The following is a 25,101-nucleotide window of genomic DNA, read 5'->3' as shown; positions in this document are numbered from 1 at the left end:
TGGAGCAACAAATACTTTCTTAGATGTTTATCTGTTTCACTAAGTCAAAACAGAGTCTCTAAGTAAGTAAGAAGTCTTGCTGTACTAATACTGAGCTAACCCTCTCCATTCTGTAATGATACTTTTTAAGGTGGGAGGGGAGGCGGTCGATGAGGAACACACTTTGGAAAGACATTGATAAAGAATAGTGTGTTCTTGGTGCTGCTGTGTTGACACCTAATTAGAAGTCAATATTGCAAGCATAATGACCTGGCCAATTGCTGAACTGACTGCCCAAGTGACACTGTTAGAGTCCCCAGGTAATAACAAAAGCTAAGAGTATTATTTGCCTGCCCAATGCCACAGTCAGTGTTTACCTTAGCACGCAAATGCTGAAGTAGATTCTTTAGGCTTTCTATCTATGCAGCTTCTGGCCTGTATAGCTAAGGTTAATGTGTCGTAAAATTTGGTATAAACCCCAATTTTCCTGATTACAAATGCATTTACAAGAAAGAAGACAGAAAATAGTTTTCCCTTCTTGGGGGAGGGCAGATGTGAGAAGCAGAGAAAATACTCTTCCCCACATAGGTGTGCTACTAACTAGCTTCTTAAAAAACACAGACAAAATTATCTGGGTGCTTGGGGTTTCTCTGTGCTATTTTTTGAATGAGCTGTTTCTCCTCCTTTTCTCTCTTTAATAAGCAGATACAGTAATGCCTTATCTCAGAAAGTGAATGGATTTTTTCCGTGTATACTATATCCATTTTGATTTCTATTTGGCCAATGATATGATACATTAAATAGCTTATATTTATCTGTGGGTGTTTCATATGTATGTGTCTTAATGCTGAGAATCACAAATAGCTGTGTGGAAAGCTTCAACCAGCCTGATTACAGTGGATGTGCAATTGGATTGAGGAATGTGTACTCAGAGCTTATGATCACTGGCCCGGTTGAGTCTGGGTGATGCATATGGCTTTCCAGGGATGCTGCTATTTACATCTGTTAATGGCCCTTCTTGATGGCCAGCTCCCCAGTGAGGTGATATGCAGCAGCCTGGGGATGAGGGACCAAGGCGGCAGATGTGGCTGGGCCCCATTAGGCAGGACCAGGAGTGTGCGCCTGGTAGACTGTGTTTGGGGGCGAGTGGTGGCAGTGGGGAAGGGAGCGAGAGACAGAAAGAAAGAGAGGAGGGGGAAAAAGGAAGATGTTACTTAGGTATGGGAGAAATAGGCAGATATGGAGAACTGCAGCTGTAACTGGGCTGTGCCTGAATGGAAAAGGAATGGAACCTGCAAATGAGCAAGTGGAAGGACTGACTAGTTCTCCCACGGAAGGGGATTAAAAGAGGACAAGGCTGCAAGGGTTGGGGAGGAGACATGTCACCTCTGCCTTCTCAGTCAATATCCTTTATTTGTGTGGCTAGGCAACTGCTGCTGAACAGAGGCAGAGCTTTACATACATCATGGCGCAGCAGCAGATTAGCTCCTTACATCCTTGGGTTTTCTGGTGCTGGGAGGGAGCAGCAAGAGTTGCTTACAAGGTTGCAATGCGGAACGCTAGTAAATTCTTGCAGAAGTGGAAGATACCTGAAGCAATCCAGTAAAGAATATTTCAATTACTCCTATCAAATGCTGGAGGACAGTAAAAGGACTATGGATCACACACAAAAAAATTGTACGGTTGCCTCTTTATGTTTTGAAGGTTTCTTGGAATGAATCTCCCCAGAGATGGAAAAAATAGTTTAGTATATAAGGCAGAAAAACAAGAATTCAGGATGTAATCACCAGTGCCATGGCATTCTTCCCTATATACCTTGAACACATTTAGATTTTGAGTTTTCCATCTTCTTTGAGCTGGCCCAAAGAAGGAATTGAGATGGCTTTGGAATGCATGGTGAACCGGATGTTCTCAGCATCATCTAGAGTCGTAGTAGAATGTATTTTCTGGTTTCTCACAGGGGGCTTGGCTCTTTGCCAGTGCATCTCTCTTTGTGAAAGCTGTGTCTCAGTATAGTCTCCTCCCTTCAGGGAACCTGGAAAAAAGTTGACCACGGAAGAAGCTTGTATTCACTTGTTTGTCTATGCCTTTGCAGATTGGAATGGTAGCTTGGAAAATGACCCTTAAAAGTCCTGAATATCCAGAAGGTCGAGATATCATTGTCATTGGCAATGACATCACATACCGAATTGGGTCCTTTGGGCCCCAGGAAGATTTGCTGTTTCTCAGAGCTTCTGAACTTGCCAGGGCAGAGGGGATTCCACGCATCTTTGTAGCAGCCAACAGTGGTGCAAGAATTGGACTGGCAGAAGAAATTCGTCATATGTTCCATGTGGCCTGGGTAGATCCTGAGGATCCTTACAAGGTACAGAACAAGAAAAGTTAAAATATCAAGATACTATACAGTTATGTACTTGGTGTGTACATGTATACAAAGGAGGGGAAAGGCAGAGTTCTAAGTTAAAAGTCAGCACTGGGGCTGGCGCAGTGGGTTAAAGCCCTGGCCTGAAGCACCAGCATCCCATATGGGCGCCGGTTCTAGTCCCAGCTGCTCCTCTTCCCATCCAGTTCTCTGCTATGGCCTGGGAAAGCAGTAGAGGATGGCTCAAGACCTTGGGCTCCCGCACCTGCTTGGGAGAACTGAAAGAAGCTCTTGGCTACTGGCTTCGGATCCGTGCAGCTCCGGCCATTGCTGCCATCTGGGGAGTGAACCAGAGGATGGAAGACCCCTCTCTCTGTCTCTGCCTCTCTCTGTAACTCTGTCTTTCAAATAAATAAAATAAATCTTTTAAAAAAAGTCAACACTTAGGGTGAAAATTAAATTTTAACAAAGTGACTTAGGAGAATTCCTTAAGACACTGTGTTGGAGACAGATTATTTCTCAGTGTGTTCACCTGGTTTTTCTTCACAGCTTTTGAAACAGATGGCTGTTTATGTGATTGAACACTAGGTGAAACTGTAGGTATGCACTGAACGTGAGAAATGCTAAAGCACAAATATGTGTCTTTAAACTCTTTGGTTGTGGCTTCTAGAACAGTCATGAACAAAACCCCATTATATCCTTAACCTCCTCTGCAGCCTGCTTGCTCTGCTTGAAACCTGCCTCTCCATTAAAGACTTGTCAAGTCAAGGCTGATTTCTCTCTTTGCCTTAGACTGCCAAGCCTGCAGGGGGAATACTGTCTTCCCTGATCCTCATTGCTACTTCTCCCTCCTCTCCTCTCCCTTCTCCCTGGAAAAATCTCATCTTTCACGCTTCCATTATCAGATGGTGTGTGCTTCCCCTGTTCCTTATTAGTGTCTCCCTGCCTTTCCATTCTTTGCATCCCTTAGTTCCTGGCACGTTGTCACACTGTCCAGCAGGACTAGTCATGTGATGATTCTTGCTAGTTGCTATATTCATACAGATAATCCTTCCCACAATTGGGCCATTTGGATCCTTTTTTTATATATATATTTAAAGATGCATTTATTTTATTTGAAAGGCAGAGTTACAGAGAGGCAGAGGTGGGGGGGGGGCTCCCATTCACTGGTTCACTCCCCAGATGGCAGCAACAGCTGGAGCTGCACCAATGATCAGGAGCCAGGAGCTTCTTCTGGGTTTCCCACATGGGTGCAGGGGCCCAAGGGGTTGGGCCATCTTCTGTTTTTCCAGACCTTAACAGTGAGCTGGATTGGAAGTGGAGCAGCCAGGATTCGAACTGGTGCCTGTATGGGGTACCGGCGCTTCACGCAGTGGCTTTACCTGCTACGCCACAGCATCGGCCCCAAGCTTTTTGGATCCTTGACTGTATATCCTGGGATGGTCCAATCCTTGAGCACAGCTTGGTATCTTTCCCTATAATCTCAATTGCAAGCATCCTTTTCTTTACCACCCTCCCTCCTTTCTATCCAGTTAAACTCTGTGGTTCTCAAGTCCAGCGATCCTTTGAATCAAGCAAGACCTGTTTCTGTTCTTCATTCCCTCTTCATATCCTCCCTTCTTTCCTATCTTGCTTAAAAGATAATCCCGTTATACTCACCACCTTTGCTATACCATTCAGCTTCTTTGCTTCTCTATTGGTCCTACTTACTGTGTGTCTTTACAAAAACCTTGTTTAAATCCAGCTTTCTCCATCTACTCCCATGACTGCACTCTACCTGCTTAACATTGACGGAGAAAGACACACAGTTCTGTTGACTGATCAAGTTCACCATACTCCTGGGTGACATTTTCATATCATCTCTTCATCTAAACCTCTAACACCACCCTCCTCCCACACACTCACTCTTAGCTGATATTAGACCTCGTTTCCTAGTTTACTGAGAACCACAATTAGAAGAGAGCCTCCATGAGCACCTTGCATCAGCTTCTGTGCCCACACTCCCCACCTCTCGCCTGTGCTTCGGATGAATGATCCCTGCTCTAACCCAGCACCAATCCTTCCTGTGGTACAGCTGATCTTCTGCCTTCTTGCCAACTTAGGGGTATAGAGCAGTACTTCTTCTCTTTCTTGCATCATCACTTTTCCCTCCCCTATTAGATCTACGCCTTTAGTATTCATGTATGCTTTAAGTCACTTTCCCTCCCCCATTTCCTTCCCTGTGCAGCAAAACTTGTTAGTGTTGTGTCTTCTTGCTGCTTCCAGATAATCTTGGGCCCCTGCCACCTACGTGGAAGACCCAGATGGATCCTAGGCACCTGGCTTCCACCTGGCCCAGCACTAGCCATTATGGCCATTTGGGGAGTAAACCAGCAGATGGAAGATCCCCCCAACACCTTTCATATAAATAAGTTTTTAAAGTTTAAAAATACTAAATTGTTGAATTTTATCTTAGTTTTTAAAATTAAAAAAAAAAAACACAACGTGAGTAGAGATAAATGTCAGGACTATAGAATCTGGGATAGGACCATGACGTTGTAGATTCCATGGTCTCAATCCCTCCAGGATCCGGTGCCCCCTCACCTGGTGATTGCCAGCACAGAACATCTTGGGTAGCAGGGAAAAAGAGTTTCCCTGACATGATGCCTGAAGTTCCTCTCCTCTTTTCTGTGTACACCTTCCCTTAGTGATCTCTCCTGGACTTAAAGCTTTAAATTCCATGTATAAACTGTTAAGATAAACTTCCAAACTTACAACTTACTCCTCAAAATAAGATTTGTGCAGCCTGACATCACATCTCTGTTTATAGTCTACCTAATTGTAGCTTCTATAGTTTCTTTTTTTTTTAAAGACTTTTCCTTCTTTTTTTAAAAAAATTTATTTATTTATTTATTTATTGGAAAGGTAGAGTTACAGAGAGGCAGAGGCAGAGAGAGAGAGAGAGAGAGAGGTCTTCCATCCGCTGGTTCAATCCCCAGATGGCCACAACAGCCACAGCTGCACTGATCTGAAGCCAGGAGCCAGGAACTGCTTTCAGGTCTCCCATGTAGGTGCAGGGCCCCAAGGACTTGGGCCATCTTCCACTGCTTTCCCTGGCCATAGCAGAGAGCTGGATTGGAAGTGGAGCAGCTGGGACTCAAACTGGTGCCCATATGGGATATTGGCACTGCAGGACCCTGTACGCCACAGTGCCGGCCCCTCCATAGTTTCTTAAGTTTGTTTTTCCTACCATCTGCCGTGTCTCAACAAATGGTACTTCTGTTGTTTGGTTTGGTGAGCGACCTTGGAATTGTCCTTGACTTCTCTCTTTCTTGCAAACATGACATCCATTGTTTCAATAAATCATGTTCATGCCCTCATCGTCTAGATTTATCCAACATCTGCCTAATGCTTAATCACTTCCACTGCTACACAGTAGCCCAGCTCAGTGCCATCTCTTAGCTGAGTGTCACAGTAACCTCCTAATTGGCTTTGCTGCTTCTGCACTTGCCCTTACCTCTACCCAAAGTCTCTTCTCACAGAAAGTGGAATGATCCAGTTAAAATACAAATCAGATCAGAGCCCATAACTTTGCTCTGACTCATCCAAGTATAGTTACCCACCAGGCCTTATGTAAATTGGCCTTCAGACACCCAGTACGCTCTCACTTCTTGCTCCTTGCTCTGGGTGAGACAGCCTCTTTGGTACTTCCTAAACCTTCCATCCACACGCATGCCCCAGTGCCTTTGCACTTGTTCCTTCTGCCTGAAGTGCCCCTCCCACCCCCACCCCCACCCCCGATCCTCTCATGCCTCATTTCCTCAGTTCCTTTCCATCTTTACTCCCAGGACACTTTTCAGTTCTGAAGTCTTCCCTCACTCTTCTCAGACTTAACTCTCCTGTCTCCCTTCTCTGTTTAATTTTTTCCTTAAATATCATTCCCATTAATAATCTTTGTTTTGCTTATTTATGTTATATATTTTGTGCCTCCCCCATTAAGAGGTAAATTAAGTGAAGCCAGGAATTTTTGCCAGTTTGGTTCTCTCCAGTTTTTCCAATGCCTACAATGGCGCTTGCACATAATAGGTGCTCAGTAAGTCTGTGCTGACATACCAGTGACACTCAGTGCAACAAGTGTCCTTGTCCCAAGTCATGCAAGACCAGTGACAGGTTCACATTGCTTCCATGTTGTGTTTACTGTACGACATGAATCCCTTGAGTTAAATGGGAAGCACAATTTCTCATAGTATTTTGAATGTTTTCCCCTATTTTTTTTCTTCTTTTTTTGAGGATGGGGCTTAGTGACTAATTCACTTAAGCTAAACACATGCGCCTTATGTCTTTGTGTTTATATGTACAAATAAGTTATTTATGAAATATTTAAAATATTAAACAGGAATTTATTTAAAGTGTGATCACTCTTAGCATTATAATGACTTCTACTTTTAATGTTGAATCTCCTAGATTTGTGATTTTATCAGTTATCTCTTAGCCAAAAACATTTTGATGACACTATGGATTTGAGAGAGTAAAAAATGCTAATTGACATAATCCTTTAATTTCATATTGATATCTTTGATAGACACTTCACTAAAGGTCAGAAATTGACCCTTTTTAAAAAATAATTTATGGGTCAACACTGTGGCATAGTGGGTTAAGCAACCATCTGTTGCACTGGCATCCCATATGGCTGCCGGTTCGAGCCCTAGCTACTCCACTTCTGATCCAGCTCCCTGCTGATGGCCTGGAAAAGCAGTAGAAGATGGCCCAGGTGGTTGGGCCCCAGCACCCATGTTGGAGACCCAGAAGTTCTTGGCTGCTGGCTTTGGATCGGCCCAACTGTGGCTATTGTGGCCATTTGGGGAGTGAACCTGAGGATGGAAGACCTCTCTTCCTGTCTCTCCCTCTCTCTGTCTGTAACTCTGCCTCTCAAATAAATAAGCATTTTTTAAAAATTTACTTATTTAGTTTTTAAAATTTATTTGAAAGAGAGGGAGAAAGAAAAACATCTTCCATCTGCTTGTTCCCTCCCTAAATGCCTGTAACAGCCTAGACTCAGCCAGGCTGAAACCAGGAAACTGCAACTCCACCTGGCTCTCCCACATGAGTGGCAGGGACAGAGCTACTTAAGCATTGTGCGCTGCCTCTTCAGGGTACACCTTAGTAGGAAGCTGGAATCAGTTGTGGAGCTGGGACTCAAAGCAAGGCATTCTAATACATAATGCAGGTGTCCCAAGTAATGTCTTACCTTCTGTGCCAAATACCTGCCCCAGAAAATGACCCTGTACCCCTGTTAAAAATGAAATTAATGGATTTCCTGGGGTTGCATCTATAAGGCATCTTGTTTCAAGGACAGTCAGTCAGTGAGAACTGTCACAGGAGAACTGTCTCTGCTAGTATTGTATTCAATAGTTAACTTTGGAACAAGCTTCACTACTCATGCTTTCTTGTATTTTCTGATTGTATGGTGATAGCAAATAGTAAGTTAAAAACAATTTGTGCTTCACAGGGATACAAGTATTTATATCTGACCCCTCAAGATTATAAGAGGGTCAGTGCTCTCAACTCTGTCCACTGTGAACATGTGGAAGATGAAGGAGAATCTAGGTAGGTATATTTGTTTGTAACAGAATTATTTGACCAGGACTAAGGAAAGGAGAGTATGGAATTTTTTCTTTACTGTCCTGCTGATAATAATCTTGAAGAGTGTTGAAGATTGCTTATTGCATAATCTGTATGTCTTAGATTTGTATTGTAACTCTGCCACTTACTAACTGAAGGACCTTGTTATTGATGTTTTTAAATTATAATACTTATTCATTTTAGAAAAGTTGAAATATGTAAACATTTATGAAGAAAAAATAAAAATCATCCACAGTCCTACCCTGAGGCCACAGTTATGAACTTACCTTATAGTCTATCTTTTCTACATACATACCCTTAATTATTTCTGACATAATTGACATTAAAATAGTTAAGAGTTTCTTTCACATTTGTTCTTTTCACTAAAAGCTATTTTGGGGATTTTATTAATACCTTAGATTCTTAGGGTCACAGCAAATGCATGATTATTAAAATATACAATTCTGGCCAGCGCCGCGGCTCAATAGGCTAATCCTCCGCCTGCGGCGCCAGCACACCGGGTTCTAGTCCTGGTCAGGGCGCTGGATTCTGTCCTGGTTGCTCCGCTTCCAGTCCAGCTCTCTGCTGTGGCCTGGGAGTGCAGTGGAGGATGGCCCAAGTCCTTGGGCCCTGCACTCGCATGGGAGACCAGGAGAAGCACCTGGCTCCTGGCTTCGGATCAGCGCGGTGCGGCAGCCATTGGAGGGTGAACCAACGGCAAAGGAAGACCTTTCTCTCTGTCTCTCTCTCTCACTGTCCACTCTGCCTGTCAAAAAAAATAAAAAAATAAAAAATAAAATACACAATTCTGATCAACTCTCATGTTAATGTGATTTTTAAATATTTATTTATTTATTTGAAAGGCAGAGTTACAGAGAGGCAGAGGAAGAGGTAGAGAGAGAGAGAGATCTTCCATCCGCCGGTTTACTCCCCAAATGGCTGCAGTAGCCGGAGCTGCACCAGTCCGAAGCCTGGAGCCAGGAACTTCTTCCAGGTCTCCCATGTGGGTGCAAGGGCCCAAGGACTTGGGCCTTCCTCCAGTGCTTTCCCAGGCCATAGCAGAGAGCTGGATTGGAAATGGAGCAGCCAGGATGCAAACCAGCGCCCATATGAGATGCCGGCACTGCAGGCGGCGGCTTTAACTGCTACACCACAGCACCAGTCCTGTTAATGTGATATTAATACAAACAGAAGAGATTCAGTGTAGTTCATAGATACAATTTTAAGGATACAAAGATACTGTCCTTCTTCCCTCCCTCCTTCCTTTCTTTATATTTGAGATAACATATATTTAATTTACGTTATAGTCAAAGGTTTAATGCTCCACTAAAGAGTTCAACAAGTAAAAATTAAAAAGACCATAGTTCAGCAGGAATATAGACAAGGGCTATCAACAATGATAAAATAAAAAATGAAAAGATGTCCATTTTACTTGTATAAATTTTAAAGTAGTCATAAATCATTAAGACTATAGTAGTATGTCTATATATATCAACTACTACAAATAAGAGAAAATATGTTATTTTTCCCTTTAGGTCTGGCTCATTTCACTTAGCATAATATCTATACCAGACTAAAGTTAGCAGAGGCCCAGGCACTTGAGCTGTGTTCTTTCTAGGCACAATAACAGGGAGTTGGATCAGAAGCAGAGTAGCCAGGACTCAAACCAGCAACCCATATGGGATGCCAGCATCACAAGCAACAGTATAATCTGCTGTGCCACAAGACCAGTCCCTGGAAATTTCTATTTTAGAAAAGAAAATGTACATTTTATTTATTTGGAAAGCAGAGAGACAGAGATATCCCATCCATTGGTTTACTCCCTAAATTTTACTTTGCAACAGCCATTAGTGGAGCAGACTGAAGGCAAGAGCCAGGAACTCAATCAAGGTGTCCCATGGGGGTGGCAGGAACTCAATCAGTTGAGCCATTGCTGCTGCATGTTTTAGAGGGTATTTCTTATATTTTTGAAGTATTACTTGAGAATACAATGTTAATTGCTGTTTTGTATTTCATTATACTGAATATGTTGTATTTGAATATTCAAACTTTTAAATTTTTTAGTGCTATTTCCCTGGGCTGAACATTCTTTTAAATATGTAAACTTATCGAACTATCTCTGATTATTCCCTTTGGGTTGATTTCTAGATGTGAAATTGCTGATCCAAAAGTCTATTTTTAGGGATAGGCATTTGGCCTGGCAGTTAAAGGGTCTACTTGGGGTCCAGCACTGTGGCATAGCAGGTTAAGCTGCTGCCAGTAGCAATGGCATCCCCTATGAGTGCCAGTTCAAACCCCGGCTGCTCCACTTCTGATCCAGCTCCCTACTGATACACCTGGGAGAGCAGTAGAAGATGGCCCGAGTGCTTGGGCCCCTGCACCCACGTGGGAGACCCATAGGAAGCTCCTGGCTTCAGACTGGCCCAGCTCCAGCCATTGCAGCCACCAGGAGAGTGAAAAAACAGATGGAAGATCTCTCTCTCTCTCTCTGTGCCTCTCCCTCTCTGTAACTCTACCTTTCAAGTAAAATAAATATTTTTTTTAAAAAAAGTCTACTTGGGACACTTGTATTTCTTATGAGAGTACCTGGTATTGAGTCCTGTTTCCACTTCTTATTCCAACTTCCTGCTGGTGCAGACTCAAAAAGGTAGCAGACGATGGCCCAAGTACTTAGGTTCTTGTGACCTACACAGGGGTACCCATGGTTTATTTGGGGAATGAACCAGCAGATGGAAAATACATCTTTCCATTTGTCTGTGTCTATTTCTCTCTGCCTTTCAGATAAATTAATAAATACATAAAATTTTAAGTCCAAATATGAGAGTTTTAAAAAATAATTTCACATTGTCCCCCAAGATCTATATTCTCATCAATAGCTTATGATTGTGCTTGTTTCTAAGTTCTCTCTGTACTTGACAACATTGATTATCATCAATTAATAAAGTAGGATAAAACAGTAATTGTTATTTTAACTTGTATTTTTTAATGCCAGTGAAGTTGAACATTTTCATAATCTATCTGCCAGTATTTTTCTGAATGTTAATTGCTCCAATACAGTTTACTGAATTATTCATACTTTCTTGTTTTTTATTTTTTCTATTCTTGGGCTAATTCCTCACTATTTAAGTATTTACTGATTTCTGGATTGTATTTTTAAAATTTTTTTTAAAATATTTATTTTATTGATTTGAAAGGCAGAGTACAGAAAGGGAGAGGGAAAGACAGAGATCTTCCATCTGCTGGTTCAATCCCCAAACGGCCACAGTGGCCAGGTCTGGGCCACCTGAAGCCAGGAGCCAAGAGCTTCCTCTGTTCTCCCATGCGAGTTCAGGGGCCCAAACACTTCAGCCATCCTCTTGCTTTCCCCAGGTGCATTAGCAGGGCACTGGATCAGAAATGAAGCAGCCAGGGCTTGAACCGGCACCTAATTTGGATGCCAGCATCACAGGCACTACTGTGCCGGCCACCAATTTCTTACATTCTTAATGTTCACCTAAATCTTAGTTATTTTTGCCTTGTTATGTGTATAATTTTTGTTTTAATTCTCCAAAACTCCATAGTGATTTTGATTCAGATTGCACTAAGTTTTTTGTACCAGAGGTTCCCAAACCTTAATGGTTCATAGTACCCTCAAGGCCTCAATAATTTTTTCATAGCACCTCTTGGCTAAAAGATGCATCTCGTATCTTTGGTTCTTACAGAGTTAAATGCAAACAAATGCTTAAGTATAATTCTATCTTAACAATTTGATCATTTAAAAATACACATAAATGGGGAAAATTGCATTCTTAAATAATTACAGTGACCTGCTAAGGGACTGTTTGTGTCTATATAATACCCCAGACTTTAGAATCAAGTAGGATATAGCTACCCTTATTTGTTCTTCATTAATTTTTGTGTAGAATTTTTTTTCCCCACAGAAATGTTAAAAATCTGACTTTGTAAAGATAGGACATTGTCAAAAGGGATGTAGCACTATCCAAGATTGAATCTTAGACTCCTGGGGCCGGTGTTGTGGCATAGCCGGTAAAGCCATCACGTGTGATGCCAGCATCCCATAAGGGCATCTGTTTGAGTCCCAGCTGCTCCACTTCCAATCCAGCTTCTTGCTAATGGCCTGGCAAAAGCACCAGAAGATGGCCTAATTCTTTGGGCCCCTACCCACATGGGAGACCCAGATGAAGCTCCTGTCTTCAGCCTGGCCAGCCCTGGCTGTTGCAGCCATCTGAGGAGTGAACCAGCAGATGGAAAAGCTCTATCTATCTCCGTCTCTCTCTGTAGCTCTGACTTTCAAATAAATAAGTAAATCCTTTTTTAAAAAAAATCCTAAACTCCTTAAAGAAGGTAGTAGTTCTCATGAGCTCCATCAGATACTGCATGATAGTATTTCTCTCAGAAATTTAAAATCTGTGGGTTCTCTTCAAGTTCACTGTGCTATCTGGGGATTCCTTGTGGTACAGTGAGGGTATGGCAGGATTTTGCCAATTTCTTTATATTTGATTATAAATCTTTTGTATTTTTTCTTTCTACTCTAAATGGAATTTTTCTCCCCGTATATATTTAAGATGTGTTTACTTATTTGTTTATTTATTTGAAATGTAGGGTAACACAGAGACACAGATCTTTGATTTCTGGTTCACTCCCCAAATGACCCCAGCAGCCCAGGCTGGGCCAGGCTAAAGCTAGAAGCCAGGAACTCCATCCTGTTCTCTCATACAGGTGGCAGGAACCTATGTTTGAGCCAGTGTCCACCACTTTCCAGGTCCTTTATCAGGGAATTGGATCATAAGCAGAGCAACCAGATTTCAAACCTGCACTCCAACGTGGGATGCAGGCACCCCAAGTGGCGACTTAACACGCTGACCACAATGCACGCCCGCCTGTCCCCATTATATTTTGTAGCTCTTTATTACTCGTGTCTATGAAAGCTGTTGATTTTGCATATTGCTCTTGTTACAAAGCAAGTCTTTTCTGTTACGAAGTTTCTCATCTGAGAAGATGAGCATCAAGTAAGTCAAAACCCTTAACCATGGTGCTAAGCATCTAGCAGGCAGTCAGAAATCCTGACTGTGGGGCAGGTGTTTGGTGTAGCAGTTAAGCCACCACTTGGAATACCCATATCCCATCATGGATTGCCCAGGTTTGGGTTATGGCTCTGCTCTCCTTTCCAGCTTCCTGCTAATGCACCCACTGGGAGGCAACAGATGACAACTTAAGTGGTGTTGTCCTTGCCACCCGTATCGGAGACCTGCATGGAGTTCTTGGCTCTTGGCTCTGGCTATTGCAGGCATTTGGAGAGTGAGTGAGCAGACAGAAGAGCTCTCTCTGTCTCCCTGTCTCCATATCTGTGCCTTTCAAATAAATAAGTGGTTTTTAAAATCTTTGCTATTGTTATTATTATCTTTTAAGAATGGAGATATTACCTATCACTATGTATTATTGTAAGAATCAAAAGTTGCATGTATTAATGTTAATCGCAACACACCACACAAAGGTTTTTTTATTCTAACACTTAAAATTTAGTATTACTGAGAGAATGATAGTCCTAGATGGTAGAGGACTCAGGTCATAGAGCAGAAAAATGGGACATTTTTATTCCTTTTCATGTAATAGAGTGGGAGACAGTGCTACTTAACAAATCACGAACCCCTGTGGAGCAAAATGCAGCCCGTAGGAAGGGAAATGTGCTTTACAGGCGAAGCTGACCAGGCCCCTGAGTGGCTATGACTGTGTGGCATGTGGACTTACAAAAAGGACACCTTACCCCTTCCCCAAAGTAATGTGTTTCATTAACCCCTTAAGGGATGTTAATGAAATGTTGTCATGTACAACATAACTCTTGAATCTAGAGTTTAGATACAGAACAAAAAGAAGAATTGAGGAATTATTGAATATTGGGAGAGGCTAAAAATAGAAAAGCAAGGAGATCTGGGAAGCATAGATGCAAAGTCACATACCAACAGCAAGGGCAAAGGAAAGGAATTGATGGAGGGCTGAAAATAAAGAAGGGAGCAGAGAAATATAGGGGCAGAGAGAAGTAGTTTAAGAGCCACTATGGGATACTTATTTATTATTTCAATTTATAAAACTATGCCCAGTGCCAAGCCTTCTGGGTACACATGGAACAATAAATAATATATGCCCATCTCTACTTCCAACTTTGTATTTTTCCTTTCTTTTATTAGTTGCATTCCCCATCTCCCATTTCCCATTATCAGCTATCACTCCTAATCCCCTGCCAGGAAGACAGATGAGTGACTCCCACTAGATGCATAGGATGCTTTCTGGACAACTTGGTCAGCATTTCACTTCTACACACATTCCACCTGCCCCTCCAGAGAACCATAGCCAGGAACCCTCATGTATACACTTGATATTTATGAAGAAACAGGAATGAGAGTACACTGTTTTGGACTTCACTTCATCCCTGATTGGAAAAAGGAGAGGATTTTTTTTGGAGGAGAAACTGGCCTGAGCATTCGTACGCTGTCTCTGTTTAGATTTTTTTATTCGTGTGCAAAATTACCTAAACTTACTGTTTAATGGCTATTGCTTATTATAAAGGTATACATTGACCCTGCTTTTGAGAAACTTATTTTTAAAAAGTTTGGAGAGGGCATCCAAAATCCGGTAGCCATCTGTGTGTCCAGGCCTGACTTTTTTGCTTTGGTTTAACTCTCATGTTAACCTTTAGATAAAATTGTACCCATTTTACAGAAGTTACTGTATGTTCTCCAGAGTCACATTGCTCTCTATATATGAGCAAGGATTTAAATCGTTGTACTTAATTCCACAGTTTGCTGTTTCTGTTGTACTGTATTACTTCCAGGTAAAATAAGAAGGATATATGAGTGAGGCTAAGAAGGAAAGACACGTGAAGGAAGAGTATAAAGCCCTGGTGTTAAACATAAACTTTCCATTCGCTTTCAGCAGTCTTTGAGTGGTGATCATTGTTGTAATGATTTGCTGATACTGTGATTAACCTTTATAATTTAGCATGGCTTATATCCAACAGGTACAAGATAACAGATATTATTGGGAAAGAAGAGGGACTTGGAGCAGAAAACCTTCGAGGTTCTGGAATGATTGCTGGAGAGTCTTCCTTGGCCTATGACGAGATCATCACCATTAGCCTGGTAAAACTTCCCAAAATGTGAAATTTTTGAAGAGATGACCCTGCAGCTAGGTTTATCTTTGCCCTCATCACTGCTGTTCAGTCTGGAATGAGAGCATGTCTTGAAAATTAAATATCCACAATTTTATTTTATAATGCATCATAATGAGAAGATGAGATAATGCAAGTAACTGAATTGCCCAAATAAACCTGGGCTCGTTTTAGCCGTTAGTTTAACTTTGTATTTCTCCAAATATTCTACCAGGCTTCTTAGAGCTTGGATTTCTCCTCCTGTTATAACTGCTTGCTCATGCCTCTAGTAGTGATGCCAGGCATCTGTGAAATGGGCACAAGTAGAGAAAAGATGAGCCCATGACCTTAGAAGTGTCTGATACTTGAATTACTGATTGAATTTTATCTCTTCTTTTCTTTGGTAAATTGTTTCTGTATTGTTAGAACCTAGACAGACTTCATAAAAGGCCATGTGTATTTCTGTCAATGTGGATTTTATCTATCTGTGCCTTCATTCTTAAGCTTAGGAGAGGACACAGCACATGACATGCACAACTTTTTGTTTTTTAAGGTGACGTGCCGGGCCATTGGGATTGGGGCTTACCTTGTCCGACTGGGACAGAGAACAATCCAGGTTGAGAATTCTCATTTAATTCTCACAGGCGCCGGGGCCCTCAACAAAGTAAGTTTCTAGGGTTTGGGAGAAGTGTGTGAAAGTATTTGAAGATTCCTGTGAATTCTTCATTCGGGATCTTGACTGGAGAGGAGTGATTCAGGCCAGCCCTCCCTCAGGCGGTGTCTGCCTCTCCCTCCATCATTCTTGCCCACTGGCTTGCTTACCTCCTTATTCCTTATTTATTCATTTCACTCTAAGTATCTATTATATGTGAGGTACTGTTCCAGGCTCTTTGTATGATAAGTCAGTGAAGTGATCATGTAAAACCCTTGCTCCAAAGAGCTTACATTCTATTGTTTATCTAGAAAGACCAAGAATTAATGGAATGCTTCTGTTCTGTCTTGACACCCCTCCTTTTTTCTCACCCATGTCTTAACGGATGTGAGAACATCTATTCTCACTTGGAGCTCTCTCTGATTCCAGTTGTACAGCTCCTATTTTGGATCTACAGCGTGGATTATGCACTGGCCTAGGTGTTGAAGACAGCAAGTTTTAATGTTTAGAGAAATCTGTGAATGTACCTCTAGAAAGGGCAGTTATGGTGGTCTTTTGTGTGTGGAAGGTGTACCTGGTAAAGATTGAGTGGGAAGACAGGTGAATAGATGCATGGATGGATTTCTGGGAAAGAGTTTGTCAGAGAGCTTTATCTTCCTTCCAAAGAAAGGCTTGAGCTGCTTTAATCCAAGTTCAGAGGGACTTTTCCCAGGGAGGGAAAGTGGCTGTTGGGGTTCCTCCTACCAAGAGTAAAAACTGCCTACACATACTTGAATATGCAGAAGACAGTGCAGGCATAAGGAAATCATTTTCTCCAAGTCAGTAATGTGCAATAGAATAGTCTGGGGCTGGCTGCCCTATGTAGTTTATACATCCTCTTAGCTCCTAAACTTTCCTATCCATTAAAGGGGGATAATAGGAAGTGGGATACACAGCAGACTCATAGAATGGCGGATGTCCTAAACAGCACTCTGGCCTCAGAATCAGCCCTTAAGGCATTCGGATCTGGCTGAAAAGCCCATGAGAGTATTTCAGGCATGGAAAGCCAAGACACTCTGGCAAAAAAAAAAAAAAAAAAAAAAAAAAAAAAAAAAAAAAACAAAAAAAAACAAACCTAAATGAAAGATCTCGTGTGAGTGAGATCCCAGTGGAAAGAACAGGTCATCAAAGAAGGAGGTACCTTTCTCTGAAGGGAGGAAAGAACTTCCACTTTGACTATGACCTTGTCTAAATATGATCAGAGTCAGCGAACTCAAAAGGCTTCCATAGCCTTGGCAACTCATGGCAAGAGCCTAGGGTGATTACTGATGCCATAAACAAGAGTGTCAGTTTGTTAAGTCAACAACAGGAGTCACTGTGCACTTACTCCTCATGTAGGATCTCTGTCCTTAATGTTCTGTACATTGTGATTTAATGCTATAACTAGTACTCAAACAGTATTTTTCACTTTGTGTTTATGTGTGGGTGCAAACTGTTGAAATCTTTACTTAATATATACTAAATTTATCTTCTGTATATAAAGATAATTGAAAATGAATCTTGATGTGAATGGAAGGGGAGAGGGAGCGGGAGAGGGGAGGATTGCGGATGGGAGGGAAGTTATGGGGGGGAAAAAGCCATTGTAACCCACAAGCTACACTTTGGAAATTTATATTCATTAAATAAAAGTTAAAAAAAAAAGTTAATGAGGAACGGCAAAAAAAAAAATAGTTTACATTTTCAAATAATGTTGTGGATACCCAATGAGAAAACATGAGTAAAAGTGCTTGGTACTAGGCACAGAGTGTTGGCCTTCACTGGAACTCCAGTTCCTCTTTCCTCGCTCCTACTAGATTGGCGGGTAAGCATGTAGCCAGGGACTAAGTTGTGTTGGATAATGTCCTTGGTAGACTTTCAGGAATTTTGAAGGCTAGCCTTGGCTTTCCGGTGAAGGACAGGAACGAAGCATCCTCTCATTCCCATTTAGAAAAAGTTGATGTTTTCACTGGCCCAGTGTCAGAAGTTGGGGGCGTCACTGGCTCTGATCGACTTGCTCTCTGCTCTCCTCTGAACTCACAGGCTTGCCGAGGTTTGCTCGTGTCTCCAGGGGAAGGCAGAGTAGTGCTAGCCTGGCAGACTTGGCCGCCCCTCTCTTTTCTTGGAGAGCAGCCTAGAAACGAAGATTGTAAACACCGCTACTGAAGACGATTGCAGCGGGGAAAACAGCTGAAAGGCTTAGTTTTTTTTTCCAGTTGATATTTTGGCTACCTTCTTAGAAGGAGATGTTGATGAATGTTAAAGAAGATTTTTGATATCATTAATCTGTGAGGGTAGAATTTAAAATAATACCTACATTTCCATGATGTTCTCATACCTGGACACAGAGTTAGTTTCTGAAATTTGTCTTTTTTTTTTTTTTTTTTTTTAATTTGACAGAGTTAGACAGTGAGAGAGAGAGAGAGAGACAGAGACAGAGAGAAAGGTCTTCCTTCCACTGGTTCACCCCCCAAATGGCCGCCACGGCCGGCGCTGTGCCAATCCGAAGCCAGGAGCCAGGTGCTTCCTCCTGGTCTCCCATGCGAGTGCAGGGGCCCAAGCACTTGAGCCATCCTCCACTGCCTTCCCAGGCCATAGCAGAGAGCTGGACTGCAAAAGGAGCAGCTGGGACTAGAACCCGGCGCCCATATGGGATGCCAGCGCCACAGGCAGAGGATTAGCCAAGTGAGCCATGGCATCGGCCCCTGAAATGTGTCTTTTTACGTTGCATTTTTTTCTCCCAAAATACTATCCTTTTTTTTTTAAGATTTATTTATTTTACTTGAAAGTCACAGTTACACACAGAGAGAGGGAGAGGCACAGAGAGAGAGAGAGGTCTTCCATCTGCTGGTTCACTCCCCAAATGGCCACAATGGCTGGTGCTGCACTGATCCAAAGCCAGGAGCCAGGAGACTCTTCTGGATCTCCCATGCAGGTGCAGGGGCACAAGCAGTTGGACCAGCTTCCACTGCTTTCCCAGGCATAGCAGAGAGCTGGATTGGAAGAAGAGCATTTGGGACTCAAACCGGTGTCCATGTGGGATGCTGGCAGTGCAGCTTTACCCACTATGCCAGCCCCCCAAAATACTATCTTAAACACAAAGAATATTACCAAAAGCAAGGTTAGGGTTTTTGTTTGTTTTATTTTTTTTTTGTTTTGATTTTTTTTGCCTAACAACTTGATAGTTGAATTTATTTTGTGCGATTTTTTTTCTTAACATCTAGTTACATCATCATGATCAAATTTATTATATTCACTTTCTTCCTAGTCCGCAGGGTTGCTTGTTAAAGAAAAAGGCTAGTCGCAGGCAGAAAGACAAGTAAAGCTGCAGCTGTAACTCAGCAAACGATGCTCGTTTCCAGAAGGACGTGATCATTTTTAGCTGAAGGGAATGATCATTTATAGTGGTTTCCTAATCCTGCTCTGCCTGCTTCCCTGTCTCCATGTCAGCACCTCTTAAATAAAATACAGAGTCGTGTTGCTGGAAGACACCTGGTTTCATGCAAATTCATTAAGAATGTCCTATCAGCCCCTTTGCTTATCAGGTATGAAAAAGGAGACTGTGGGAGCTACCATGCTCAGATTGCCTCTGACTGACTCCTTGCGCAGGTTCTTTGTGTGCTGATGGGTTGCTGCAGCTCTGCCTTTCTTTCTGCAGGTATTTCTCTGTCTTCATACTCGGAGTGTTTCAAGTCACTCTGAGTGGGTGTCTGTTTCATGTGAGCGCTGATCTCTCTGTCTCTTTGTGTCTGTGTCTTGCCCATGGATATCTGTCTTCCCCTCTCTCTGCCTGTGTGCCTCCCTGAGTATCCATGTGCAAGGAAGTCTTTGTGTTTGAAACAGTGTCAAGTCCCCTTCCTTAAAGCTTGACTATTTTGTTCATAGTATGTGTGTACCTGTATAAACTGGAAATGTAGATGGTACATGCAAGCTTATATATGGTCTTAGACTGTAAACATTTGACCCTTGCCTTTCTGAGTCTTCATCCTTTATGTTAAACATTGGGGTAAAGAATAAGAAGGGGGTGGTGCGCAGAGGTTGTTGGAAAAAAAAAAAATCTTGTGTGTGCAAGTGCCGATCCCGTTGACCCCTTTGAAAATTGAAATAATGATAATGCGCGTCTCCTGACTGCATCAAAGTATCAGCACATCAAAAGCCAGGAGGCATGAAATGCAAATGATAAAGTGAAAGCAGATGGATTGTGCATGATCGCCTGATGCCCAATGAATTTTAAAAGGTGCTGGTTTGCAAGGGGGGGACGTGGGGGCTGGGGATGGGGGGACTGAAATAAACACGTTATCCCTGCGATTTTTTTTTTTTTTTGTTCTTGACGCTCACTCCTGACAATATTTTTTCACACTTCAGTGAACACCCACTCCATCTCTCTCCCTCTCTCTCCCTGTCTCCCTCTCTCTCTTTCTCTCCTCTCCAGCTCCCCCCTCCCCACCTCTTACACGTCTCAGGTCATGTCGCTGCAGCTCCGGTGGAAATAATAAGATATAAACCACGAGGTTGGTATTTGCATAGAAATAGCATGGAGCCCCAGGCAGCAAGGGAGAAGGACACCGGGATCATTTGTCTAAAATTTTAATGAAAACTTTTGCTGAGACAGAGATTTTTTAAAAACTTTCTTTCTCCCTGCTTTCCCCTTTCCTCCCCACCTCCCCAGCCCCATCACTGATTTGAGTTCACATGCTTCAATTCGAATAGAAAGATTGACACTGCATGTATCATAGTCACATAATGCAGCAACATGTACATTGTTGGTTCCTTTCATAGATCCGAAGCTGGGGAGACACGTATTCCTAGCTTAACACGTGCGCATATGCCCCAGCTTTTGTGGCGACACCCCACCTGGACGCTCACATGGTATTCCTGACCTGTTTTTCATTAGTCTACACCTCCCTACCTTTTGCTTCCAGAGACTCTGACTTTTTAAAGGATTTCCTTTTGTAGCCAGCAGTAGTGACCTGCATATAAAACGTAAACACTTGAGCAGTTTCCTGGTGTTCCACTTTCAGTGGTTTCTCTGTTCGTGGGCATCATCTTTGCCACTGTGTCCTTTATTGCAAGACCAGAAAGTGTTTCCGACATTTGTATTTTTAATCTCTTTCCTCTTACAGTTTCAGTATTTTGTGTACTGTCTCTCCAGTCTTTCTTGCTTTGTTGAATAGCAATTATTTGTGAAATACTCAAAATATTACTGGCTGAGGAAGGCTGCATTGTCTGGAAATACTTCTGAACTGAAGGCAATGAGTCTATGACTGAGGCAGCCCAAATGGATTTATTTGAAACTCAAAATGAAGAACCTCTGTCTGGTTCCTTGCTATTTTCTGGGGTGCTCTAGTGGTGTCATGGCCATTTCACAGATAGGAAAACTAAAACAGTAAGAAGGAAATGGACAAGGTTCCATTGCCAGAGACCTGATCAGGGTCAGAAGATGACCCTCGATGACCCTAAGTTTTATTAGAGACAGGCTCAGCCCTCTGTGCTTTGTGTCCATAAAACCCAAGAAGAGAAGGTGATTTGGTTGTTTTCCTTTGTGTCCAAAGTCAGGAGAGTTATGACATAAATGAGAAGCCTCTCAGGGCAGGCTGTTTCATGTCACTCAAGGTAATAGATGTTGGGTTCCTAACTGCAGCAACTGTAGGCTGCAGGCGGCAGGTTGTTGAGAAAGCCTCACTGATCGGTGAGCTCATACTTGGCAAGTGTGGCAGACTGCCCTGCTTGCAAGGAGCTATGCTGGCCTGGCAGGGTGCAATTCCTGTGTCCTGACTGGCCAGGCAGACCCCTAAGGAGCTGAGGTGATTTGCAGAATCCCAGGTCGAGATGCTCCTTGCACATGCGCAGTTTCATATTTACTTCTCCCCCACCAGGTCACCTCTCCATTTTCTGTTGAGTCTTTTTAGCATAATGTCAGGTGGAGGATAGGCTGGTAGGAGCTCTGAAGTAGAGTTGAGTCTGCCCAGCTTCAGTCCATTGCCCAAGATTTGGTGAGAGCCCCCACTTTATACATGGAAATCGGTTTGCAGCTTACAGTTTGTCCTGTGGACAGCAACTGCCTGTAGAGATGAGGCATGGGCTGAGCTGATGGCTGTGATAAGTGGGTGATGGACTCATTCCAGGGGTGACATGTGACTTCCTTGTGGTAAGCATTTTAAGGCTTCTGCTTCTATTTTAGAAAAAAAAAAATCCCATAATCTCATCCCCCTTAATGAGATCAGACCCCTATTTCCACTGCAACTGCCAGGAAGAAAGAAAATTACATGATGGATGTGGCTAGGGCTGTTAGTCTTGTAAGTGGCTAATTCTGTTAATCTTGCTTTTGAGACTTGGTCCAAGTTTATCCCTCTTTGGATCTTGGTTTTCATATGCACATTTGTGTGTAGCTCTGCAATATGAAATGTGAAGTTGTCACCACTGACACTGTTGGGCATAGTACCAGAGCTCTTGCCGTGAGTGGGACTTGTATATTGCACCAGGGGCCTGCAGTAGGCAGTCTGTGTGCTCACCCGTGACTCTGTGACACACAGAGTGAGAGTCCTGAAGGGAGGATGATTGAGATCTCACTGTGAGGCAGGCGGTGTCGTGGCTCTCGTGTCACTTAGAGAGATTAGAAGCATGGGCTCTCGTGCCAGGCTCCCCAGGTTTAATTCCTGGCTCTACCACCTTCGTGACCTTGGACAACTTACTTAACCTCTTTAGGTTACATTTGAATTAGCTGTAAAATGGGGAGTGATAATAGTACCTATCCAGTGGGGTTGTTGTGAGTTTGAGTTTATGTAAGTGAACACTGGCTAGCCCTGTTGTCATCTTTTCTAAGGTGCATTTAGGATCTTTTCTCATCCCACTTCATTATCTAGGCCTTGAAAAGGAAATAATAAACACAGCACTCTGGATACTTTCTGATTATTTGAAAGCAAAAATTCCTTCAAGGAAATGAGAGACGGCAGTTCTCACCATAGCAGTACATTCATGCATTGACTTCACCAGTAGATGTTATCTAAAGACAATAATCAGCGTACTTGGGAAAGCCATTAACGTGAGAGGCACCATGTTCGGTCATGATAGGGTAGTATATGTGTCAGTCATCTGTCTGTGAGAGTCCCCAAGGACTTGTTGATACAATAGGCCGTAATCACTCTAAGGATCAGTCCAGCAATTTGCATTTTTAAAAGTCCCTAACTACCTATTTTCACAATAGACAGTCCCTGTACCCCCTTAGCTCCAGATGGGATCACTCTCCCTTTTAAAAGGGGCGCTTTCACTTCCTTTCTGAGTAAGCTGTGCTTTAGCATTGTGACCAAGTCCTCAGAGAGGGTTGCTGTGGGCAGATCTCCTTAATTTTCAAACTGCCCCCATCCTACCCCCACTCCCATATAGACGCAGACACCCAAGATAGGGGTCAGTCTGGCTCCATTTGTGGGAGTGGTTTAGTTTTTGTTTGATGTTCTTTGGATTTGGAAGAAAACTGTACCAGAGGAGTTGGACTCTGAGTGAGCTTTGGTGATCTCCCAGCCACCTGATCCTGAGTGCTCGGGTTTGGAGATCTCACAGGTAGAATTGCCATTCAGAGCTCCACTGCAGAAGTTGCCTCACACTCTCTAAGAGGTTTAGATGCCAAGGCTTAGGAGGAGCCATGAGCACCAGTCCAGAGTGCCCAGGTGAAGTGAAAGCTCTGAGGGCCGGCTTGGGGCACTGAATACAGACTCAGTGTTTATCATACTGGGTGACGTATTACAGATGTGCTCAAACTTTTTGAGGTTTTTGAACTTTAGATTAAAGAAGAAGAAAAAAAAAACTTTAATCTACCCCCTATGCCATTTCCTGGGTAAGCGACTTTAGGCTTTAATCTATTTTAGAGTCTCAGTTTCCTCCTTGTAAAATGGGTCAGAGACGTGATACATCTCCCTCCTTTAACTGAGAGACCAGAGAATCCTTCAGTCTTAAATTCTGTGTGATTTCTAGTATTTTGTGATGTTATTAAAATGTATATTGCTCTGTAGCCAGAGAACTGAGCTAGGCTTAGACAGGGGAGAGTGGGTTGGGGAGGAGAATTAAAGTTATGATATATCAGGATATTATATATTAGTACGATTACATATTAGTGGTAAAATGAGTACATATCAGTAAGATTAGAAATGGAAATTGTAGAGCAGAATGACATAATGAATTGTGTTTTCTTCTTATCTAGATTGTGGAAAAATAGATATTATATGATGGTGTCATGCAAAATCACAAGTGGCCATAGAATTATAAATGTTGGCAATGGAAGGATCCTCAGAAGTCCAAGCACCCAGTTATTGCTTATACTTCCTCTGTGACACCCTTGCCAAATACTCATTTAGTTATACTTGAGATATGCAACTGAAGGGGAGCTTAGCACATTTTGAGCCAATTCTTTTCATTTACATAATGTTTTTCCTTATATTTAGCTAAAGTCTGTTTCCCTGTACAGACAGATTTTCTTTTTTTTTTAAGATTTATTTATTTGAAAGAGTTACAGAGAAAGAGGGAAATAAAGAGTGATTTTCCATCTGTTGGTTCACTCTCCAAATAGCCACAACTACTGGCTACTGGGGCTGGGCCAGGCCAGAACCAGGAGCTTCCTCTAGGTCTCTCCCATGGGTGCAGGGGCCCAGCCACTTGGGCCATCTTCCACTGCTTTCCCAGGTGTGCACTAGCAGGGAGCTGGATTGGAAGTGGAGCAGCCTGCACAAACCAGAGCCTATATGGGATGCTGACTTCGTATGTGGCTGCTTTACCCACTATGCCACAATGCAGGTCCCAGACTGATTATCTTAAAAATAGTGTTCAGAAGTGGGCATTTGGCACAGCAGCTAAGACACCACTTGGACTATCTGTACCCATGTTAGAGTGCCTAGGTTCCAGTCCTGGTTCAGGTTCCTGATAATGTGCACCCTGGAAAGCAGCAGGTGATGGCTCAAGTAGTTGCGTCCCTGCCACCCCTGTGGGAGACGCAGGTACAGTTCCAGGCTCCTGGCTTCAGCTTGGCTCAGCTCCAGCTGTTGCAGGCATTTGGGGGAGTGAACCAATGGTTGGGGGAACCTCTCTCTCTCTCTCTCTCTCTTTCAAATAAATAAAGAAATACATCAACTTTTAAACAGTGGTATTCAAAATCAACAAAGAAGCTCCCGATTTTGTGGTAAGACCTGTGAGAAACTGAATGGAACCAAAGTCTTTGCTGAGTATTTTTCCTTCAGAGTCTGGTTTTGTCTAAAGAACAAATGTAATAAAGATGAAAGTACTGTCCTAGAGTAGAGAAGAAACTGAATTCATAAATAACATTCTTGCCAGCTAAATTTAAGAAATAAGTAGTAATTACAA

The 25,101-nt window shown here is 42.6% G+C and overlaps 1 protein-coding gene across 9 annotated transcripts in view; it reads left to right on the top strand.

Moving 5' to 3' along the window:
* The window catches only part of ACACA (acetyl-CoA carboxylase alpha), a 332,967-nt gene that overhangs the window by 246,699 nt on the left and 61,167 nt on the right, over positions 1-25,101 (top strand). For all 9 annotated transcript variants that reach the window (XM_062216876.1, XM_062216880.1, XM_062216874.1 and 6 more), the window contains 4 exons: positions 2,075-2,344; positions 7,830-7,927; positions 14,958-15,078; positions 15,640-15,750. In XM_062216876.1, the coding sequence (XP_062072860.1) occupies positions 2,075-2,344; positions 7,830-7,927; positions 14,958-15,078; positions 15,640-15,750 (600 nt within the window). The remainder of the gene's footprint in view (positions 1-2,074; positions 2,345-7,829; positions 7,928-14,957; positions 15,079-15,639; positions 15,751-25,101) is intronic.

This window comes from Lepus europaeus, chromosome 18 (assembly GCF_033115175.1).
Source record: "Lepus europaeus isolate LE1 chromosome 18, mLepTim1.pri, whole genome shotgun sequence".
In the NCBI taxonomy this organism is placed as follows: domain Eukaryota; kingdom Metazoa; phylum Chordata; class Mammalia; order Lagomorpha; family Leporidae; genus Lepus; species Lepus europaeus.
This window is presented reverse-complemented; position numbering and strand designations above follow the sequence as displayed.